Source organism: Alosa sapidissima, chromosome 10 (genome assembly GCF_018492685.1).
Source record: "Alosa sapidissima isolate fAloSap1 chromosome 10, fAloSap1.pri, whole genome shotgun sequence".
In the NCBI taxonomy this organism is placed as follows: Eukaryota; Metazoa; Chordata; class Actinopteri; order Clupeiformes; family Clupeidae; genus Alosa; species Alosa sapidissima.
This window is the reverse complement of record NC_055966.1, coordinates 25463868-25472767: the sequence shown is the minus strand read 5'-3', so window position 1 is coordinate 25472767 and position 8900 is coordinate 25463868. Positions and strand designations below refer to the sequence as shown.

The 8900-nt window shown below is 42.3% G+C and overlaps 1 protein-coding gene across 2 annotated transcripts in view; it reads right to left on the bottom strand.

Annotated features, from left to right (window-relative positions):
- The window catches only part of me1 (malic enzyme 1, NADP(+)-dependent, cytosolic), a 108506-nt gene extending 102220 nt beyond the window's left edge, over positions 1 to 6286 (bottom strand). The window contains exon 1 of one of the 2 annotated variants that reach the window (XM_042106510.1): positions 5862 to 6286. In XM_042106510.1, the coding sequence (XP_041962444.1) occupies positions 5862 to 5990 (129 nt within the window). In that variant the 5' untranslated portion in view covers positions 5991 to 6286. The remainder of the gene's footprint in view (positions 1 to 5861) is intronic. The other variant, XM_042106509.1, reaches the window with a different exon arrangement.
- Between the last annotated feature and the right edge of the window lie 2614 nt (positions 6287 to 8900).

The following is an 8900-nucleotide window of genomic DNA, read 5'->3' as shown; positions in this document are numbered from 1 at the left end:
CTCTCATGTTGTTATATTGTGTGTGTGTGTGTGTGTGTGTGTGTGTGTGTGTGTGTGTGTGTGTGCGTGTATACGCGTGTGTGTACGCGTGTGTGTGTGTACGCGTGTGTGTGTATTTGTTTGTATGAGTTTGTGTTCCAGTGTACCCTTTTTCCCTATGCAACACTCTGCATACAATAAACACACACTCACACTCTCCTGTGTCAACACATCATTTGGACAGAGTGCTCAAACACCACACATTCTGGAGCCAACCCAAAGACAACCCGCCACACCACACAACCCACCACACCACCCAAATCACCCGCCTACTCCACGCTACCGGCTCACTGCTTATTAAAAATCAACTGAATACTAGCAAGTGTCGCTTCCCATGTCAAAAGCGTGTGAATGTGTGTGTGTGTGTATGTGTAGATACTAGGAGTTTGTGTAAGTATAGCCTAGCTGAGCAGCCACTCACGCTCTGTGTACACATGGCCTCTGGCTTTCAGCACCTCGGTCCCACAGCCTCAATTAAAGTGTTGTCCTCAATCTATACCCTGCTTAGATGGGAGAACACACACACACACACACACACACACACACACACACACACACACACACACACACACACACACACACACACACACACACACACACACACACACACACACACACACACACACACACGACCCCTGGGAAGGCCACAATGCCCCACTGCTGTGCCACAGAGGCCTGACTGTGTGACCTTGCTACGTGTGCTTTAGGGGGCATTTCCGACCTTCCCGTTTCATTTCCTCATCCTGGGTTTCGGCCGCTCCTGACAGTGGACGCTTCAAACCCTGGAGCATGAAGAGGGCCTGTTTTTCCCCTCATAGGCAATAAACCTTGAGGGTGTGATTGAGGTATATGTGTATGTGTGTGTGTGTGTCTTCACCTGACAGTGGTTGCTATGGGCCCGCCTTGTAATAGTTAGATATCAGGTAGATCACATGAAACCCAATTCCCTCGGCAGCGAAGAAGGACGCCTCAGTCTCCTCTTACCACACACACACACACACACACACGGCTCCATGGAGACCAGTCTTTCTACAACAATTAGTGGTTAGGCTTCCCCCTACATAAACAAGCTCAGTAAATCACCATATGTGACAAACTCTAGCTTGTGCTCTCAGATGTAAGGCGGCCTGTTGTTCATACGCTTACTGATTGTGCTCACTTTTGGCGCACATTTTGTCACATCTAACTGAACGTCTCATTATAAGCAAAATTTAGGCCAAGTGACAAAACCCTTCCCTTAAAGTTCTCTGTTTTTTTGGGCCCATAAGAAAATGTGTGGTTGAGAATGACAACAGCCAAAAAGCTCTCTCTCCATCTCATCACCTCACAGAAAGTCTGCTGGTCATGCCCCAGTAATGAAGGCTGTTGGCTTGAAATTAATCCTTCCCGATCTGCGCTCTCTTTCAAAAACAACCTAATAAACCAATAACATTCACCTCAGCTCATTAAGAGCGCAGAGACATAAGACACATAGGAAATAAACAATGTGTGCCATAAAAACTTGAAAGCACCATACATGTCTGCTACATTCATTCAGTGTTCAGAGAGAACAGGCCCTGACAGTAGAGCTCTAGCAGAACTGACACATGTGAACCATGAATCCAGATTCTAGAACTATGACACTCTGGCTCTGATGTCAGCTTATGAAGTCTGAACTGAGGAGCCACTTCCATCCAGAAGAAACGGAAGAAAATAGAGAAGTTTGTCTAGCAAAGAGGGGCACTGGGAATATGCAGGTCAAAAATGACCCACAGGCACAGAATGATACTGTGTGCCTGTCTGAATAATACTGTTGATTTGAGAAACCCTATAACTGAATATCACAGAAATGAATTAAATTGAGTATTTTTTAAAGGCACCCTTAACAGTTTTTGACCTTCAATAACGTTTCCAAAATCATAACCTCATAACATGACGAAATCGTAATGTAAAACAGCTGAATTCACAGATTTTTTTCTACAGACTGCTTTCGGTGCATTCCCTTTATCGGAGTTATGATTATACTTTGTTGCAAAAGACGCATAATTAGTTTGTTTATTACTGCACTTCTTAACCAGATGGGGACCCCGAGAGCAAATCTTGTTAAGGGTGCCTTTAATCAACCAATAGCAAAGCTTATTAAAAATCAAATGGAATTTAATTAATTCTGTCTGAAAAAGGTGTTTATCTCGCTCTGTCACACCACAACATGACTGCCAGTCAACTTGAGGGGTGAAGCTCAGTTCAGCTTAATATGAGCCTTCTCCGTACAAAAATAATTTAAAAGCTTAGTGAATTAAAACAGGTTTACCAGAGGGACCCGATTTGGTCTGAGAGCACACAACGTCACATTCATGCAGGCAGGGCGAACACACAGAGGCCAATCATTGGCCAAGTAAGGGCTTTTTCTCCAGTGTTCTCTAAGTACACAACAGCCCATTCACACTAATGAGGCGTAAACAGACCAATAGCTCTAGAAGGACGTCAGGCCTTCAGAGCTGAGCTGAGCTTGCATCTCTTTGCAAAGAGAGCTTTAGAAAAGAGAGAGTTGCAGAAATGTACAAATCTTAGAAATGCTACACATACTGTAAAGTACAAAGGAGATGACACTCCAATTCAAAGCAGCCATTTTTAAACTGAAAGAGAATGTGTATCAAACCATGAACATATGTATGTTATGTACGTATCTTATCTATGTTGTATGTACGTATCATTCCATGACCCATGAATTCCAAGAATATAATGCCAAATTAGGCGTATGAGAGAAAGTTATCTGGATTAATAAATATCAACCTAGAAAAACTAAGATGATATACATGTGTTTCTACTGTGTGTATAAGCCCTCTATTATCATTGTAAATATTTAAAACAGCTAGCCTATATCTAAAATAAATATTGCAACAGTACATAATAAGTGACCTACATCAATTAGCTATGAGAGCCATATCACCTGTTCTTATGTGGCAATATAAAGGGAATGCGGGGAGTGAAGGGGTGAGCGGACTGCCGTCATCCAGAAAGCATTCACCCCATTACACGTCACTCAGCACCACCTCCTAGAGCACACCTGGAGCTTGAGAAATGTGACCTCATTTCCCCAATATATTCCCTTTACAGCGCAAGTAGGGAGCAAGTGTCCACACACACACACAGGAACTCATAGAGGCAGATACAGAGAGAGAGAGAGAGAGAGAGAGAGAGAGAGAGAGAGAGAGAGAGAGAGAGAGAGAGAGAGAGAGAAATAGATAGAGATACACATTCAGGAATTCATAGATAGGTTGGTGTGCAGACACCGACGCAGACGGTCACACACAGTCACACACACAGTCACAGACACACAGACACACACACAGTCACACACACACAGACAGACACACAGACAGACACACACACACACACACACACACACCTGTGCCAAAGCTAGAGTAATAAACCTTCATGACAGACAGCGTTATGTGTTGTCAGCAGGGCCCTGCTTTTTGGCGGCGATCCAACAGACATGTTTGATCTGCACTGACTACGGCCTTATCTATAGTGAGGCAACCAGCTGTAGTCAGACAGACAGACAGACAGACAGACAGGCAGACAGGCAGACAGGCAGACAGGCAGACAGGCAGACAGGGGAAAGCAAACAAACGGGCAGGCCACCAGAAAAGTAGCAAGCAGGAAGAAAGATGTATTGCCAGACAGACAGGCAGGCTGTTGAGTTTATTGAGCAGAACAGCTTTACCAGGCCATTGTGCTTTAGAACTGCACGTACGCCAACTGAATGAAGATCCATTCGGCTTTTCCAAAGCTTTTCAAGTTCTATTTAATCAAGGGATTAATCAGGTGATTACAGCATAGGTAAGTTGTGCACAGTGTAGTTTCACCAGGTCTTACAAGACAATAGAAGCTCTATAAACTAGGAAGACTGTGAACATCGTAAGGGGGTAATGTGTGAAAATGCAACATATAGGCTATTTTCTATCTCAAAATAGATCTAGCAAGACCAATTTCCTTAACACTGTTAGACTCTATTTGTTTGCAACACCCTAGATGGTAGCACACTGATTGCATGCCTTGTTTTCCAGTGCTTGATCAGGACCTTGGACAGTGAAATGAAGCCAGCAGCCATTAAGTTTACTGACCCTGCAGGTCACAGCGATGTTGTAATATGTCTTCACTTCGGCGATCTCAAGGTAAAACAACTGTTATGCCAGAAGGCAGGGACACAGCACGAGGAACAAGAGGTCCCCCTAGGGATCAATAAAGTATATCTATCTATCTAGGTCGTTCCGGATGACGTTGAGATTTGGAAACAATCTGAAAGGCCAAATGACTAGGCATATCTGTAAAAATATCCATCACCAAATATATTTTCAGTCCTTCAAACATATCACAATTCTAGTCAAGCCCAAAAGCCCTGACCAGCTGACTTCTTAATGATAACAAGCCAGGGATGAACTTTCCAACACATTGCGTGTAACAGTACAGAACTAAACTTAGCCCTAACCTAAAGCCCATTAAGTAACACAGCAACAGACTACCTGCTACGTGCTACGTGCACTGTAATGAGAGAGCCAAACAGGGCTGTATAAGAGAGAGAGACTATACAGTAAGATAGAGATCCATCAGCAGTTCTTGCAAACTTCCACTATGTCCTTCCTTTCAATGTGCTGTGAATGCAAAATAATGTTCAAGAAGCGAAGTCTCTCCAGAAGAATCCTGTTAACAGTCAGGGTGTGTTGATACATTTAGCGCAGCATGATTCGAGAAGAGTCCAAGAGATGGTTTATTTAATTCATTTTTACAAAATATTTAAACTCTTACTTCAGTTAAGTCCCAGTTAGAAAATGCACACACCTGGTATGTTTTTACTTTTAACACATAAACTTAACAATGCCTGTCTCTAAGATATCCCTTTCACTTCCCCTACAATGCCTGAAATCTAAGCTTAGTCATACTTCCTCATCAATGTTTCTATTGACAGATTACAAGGTATTTCATTCGGGTTAGAGCTCTGTTCTTGTCTTTTCCACTGTTGAAGCATTCTTTATGCTCTTTTGTTGTGCTTTTCATACTTTCAAATAGGGTGTCCTCACATTGCTTGCATTGTTACCTCTCTGAAGTTAAAAGGTCTCACTTTAAACCTTCATGGCAATTTAAGTTGCACTGTAGTGACGGATACAATCAATTCCAAAGACAATTGTTGCCTTATGCTCTGATAAGTCTAACGCACCCTCACAGCACGATGTTATTACATTGAGATCACCCCATTATAAAACTATAAATCCCCTGTTTGCTAGTTCTCACAAGCAAACCACTTCTGACACTTTAACACAAGCACAAGTGCATGGTTATAAAATAAAATATATACTATCTGATACATAACGTTTACTTAACAATTTGCCATTGCATAATCTTAAATGATCACTTCCTCATCCGTGGTTTACATTATACAGTCTATGGTTTACATCACCTAAGACCCAGCTGAAGGAGGCTATAACTATCATTATTAGGCATAATGTAAGAGATAAGCTGTATGTGAGTTCAAAGCAAATTAAAAACGTGATCTATATTCATTAGATAGGCTAGTTTCTATTTGTTGGCAGTGTTAAACGTGCCACATTTTATTACCTAAACGCTCTGCTTGAATAGCTAACAGGACCTCTATGGGGATTTCGGAGGCTCAATCTAGGCAAGAATAGGTGCGTGGCTCCTTTAAATCTAAATATAGCTTGTCACAACATCGATATACTTAACCGTGTTGGTACAGAGCATGAGCGGCACTGGGCATAGCAACCGTGCTGAAACTAACGAGAACTTGCGGTAGGACTACACAAAAGGTTTTGTGTTGTTACCTTGTTGAGGTAGGGGTTGCGTGTGACATCATACCCCCTCTTCTTCGTGTAAACAAAGGTCTTACTTTGGTCTTCTGACTTATGCATCTCCGACTCGACCGATTCTCCTTTGACCAAACCGCGTGCCATGTTTCCGCCCTTTAAATAGTGTGGGCCTACCACTGACTGGACTGTTTGAACTCAACAAGTGGATGCGCCGATATCGGACACATAGAAAGGTTGGAAGGCAGCGCAGTGATAGGCTACCAGTCAGAACTGTCATGCGCCCTTATCAGTAAGCTGTAGCAGGGCGACGATTGCGCTATAGGACTCGTCTCACTAACGCTGATGAAAGACTAGGCTACTATTAGGTTATAGTTCAGTAACATTTACCCACATTATGTTCTGTTAGATAAACTGCTAAATGAATCAATGTAGCCTACAAAAACGCTTCCAGCAAGATTGTCAGTTTGATATTCTAGCGCGAAATTTGGAACTTTAGGCTTTGTTTTGAACTAATATTCTATCGTAAATTCTAAGGGCCTAGTCTAAGGGAACGAGTCCATTTCGGAGTCATCTTTAATACAAGATTAATGACAGTTGAATTTGTGAAGGAGAAATGTATATCCTCAAGTTCATTAGCCTGTAGCCTATGAAAAGGCGAGCTTATTCCATAGCAGTGTGAGTTATGTATTATTTCATGCAGTCATGTCTCTTTTTGACTTGATTAGGGAAACGAACTGTAGTAGGCCTAGGCTAGCCTTGAAACTGATTGCAAATTGTGCAGAGCTATCACAATAGAAAACACCCTGTCTAGGAGAAAGGTGTGGTGGCCCTAAAGTGTCTTTGACTAAGGTGGCTAAAAGATCTGACTAAGGTGAAACACATTGGTTGAACACAGTCTTTAGTAGGCCATGAGGTTATGAGATCTTTGACTAAGGTAAAACACACTATAATTTAACAGTCTTCAGTGTAGAGGTTATACGATTCATTAACAGGGGTGTGCAGTGCTGGTAATTACTGGGCAACAGGCTATGTAATTAGGCTACTCTGGGTAAGCGCTAACCTTGGTCCTGCACAGTGAAACGATGTTGAAAAGGGAATGTGTGGGGGTAAGTGGTTGGTACCAGGTTGTTGATAATGGCGTGATTGATAGTTGCTTAACATCAGGGCCTTTCGGTTTTTGTCTCTGGAAAGTTTATGCTGTCTCTCTCTCTCTCTCTCTCTCTCTCCCTCTCTTCCTCTTTGTGTGTGTGTTTGTGCATACTGTATGTGTGAGTGTGTGTTGTAGGCCTACGTGTCTTTGTGAAATGACAACCTCAGCTAACTGAATATTCATGATAAGTGTAGGCTACTCTCAGCTTTTCTAAGTAATGATGAGTCTGAACTTTATCAGATTGTCTGTTTTGTAGATAAAGGACAGCTTAGAGTTTCTCTCTTAATCTCTCTCTCTCTCTTTCACACACACACACTGTGTGTCTGTAAATTATTGCTTATTTGTTTAAATGTACAACACTTGTTTTTATAGTGTCTGTGTGTGTTCACAACCAGTACTATTCTGATCAGACAGCCAGCAGCTTTAGCTGAGTCACTCTGACTCTGCTTGTGGTTTATTTGGCTCTGGATCTGCAGTGTCACACACACAGAGACACAGAGAGAGAGAGAGAGAGAATCTTACACATTCTGTTTTAGGAAAGCATGACACTAACAATAACTGGGTTATATCATGCAAAATATGTGCTTCCAAATGTACATATTGTTGCTGTAGTACAACTGAAAGTGTAAGCTTCTAGTTTAGGGGCAGCCATGGCCCACTGGTTAGCACTCTGGACTTGTAACCGGAGGATTGCCGGTTCGAGCCCCGACCAGTGGGCCGCGGCTGAAGTGCCCTTGAGCAAGGCACCTAACCCCTCACTGCTCCCCGAGCGCCGCCATTGAAGCAGGCAGCTCACTGCGCCGGGATTAGTGTGTGCTTCACCTCACTGTGTGTTCACTGTGTGCTGTTTGTGTTTCACTAATTCACCGATTGGGTTAAATGCAGAGACCAAATTTCCCTCACGGGATCAAAAAAGTATATATACTTATACTATACTTACTTTAATGTCATGGGTTTCATTCTCCCAAGACACACTCACACACACACACACACACACAATCACAATTAATTTAGTGTCATTCATTAGTTAATGGATAATTCCATCTAAAATGCCAAACTGTTAAACTACAACTACTAAAGTGTTTGACTTTAACAGATGACAATATAACAATAGGCTATGCAACAACTTGCCACATTTTTGAGGTATGTTTTATATCAATAATTTTGATTGTATATGGCCATGCAGAGTACAGATAAACACAGCTTTCCTTCCCAAAGATCATAAAGCTTTTGACAGCGCCAATTAGCCTGTTGTTGGTTTTTGCTCGCCTTTATAGGTATGTAATTCACCAGATTTGGACCGAAACTCTGTAATGCTTCTTTGAATCTATACTGTGACATACTGAATGGAGCTAGAAAAGGCGCCTGCTCACGGCTGTAGGCTAAAAGTTTAATGTGGGCAGGTGGCAAAGTTATTGCTGATAATGCTATATTAGTGACTTGTTATTAGGTATTGTACCTAGTCTAAAAAAACTGTTCCAGGTCAGTATATAAAACTATCTATTGCTTGCTTGAGGTCTGGGAATTGCACTTACTCGGTTTGGCTGGGAGGGCTTAGTCTACCAGTGCCGCGTTTGTGATTAGTTACTGTATGTTGGTCGTGCCTGTTTTGTGGCTGTCATACTTTTAAATGGCTTCGCAAGGAGTACAGAGAACATAACTTGCACTACTGTCATCTTCTTTAAGAAGCTTTCCAAATATTCCCCATATATCGCTTTTCCTGGAGGGGTGTCTTTATTATTTCAACTTCTTGCGTCTTCAGCTTCTTTATCTCCATTTCTACCATCTCACTACACACACACTACACACACACACACAGTCACTGCTCCACTCCCCTCCCGCCCACACACACATCTTCACTGTCATCACTCACATACATTACATACAGTACTCTGCTTGCAATA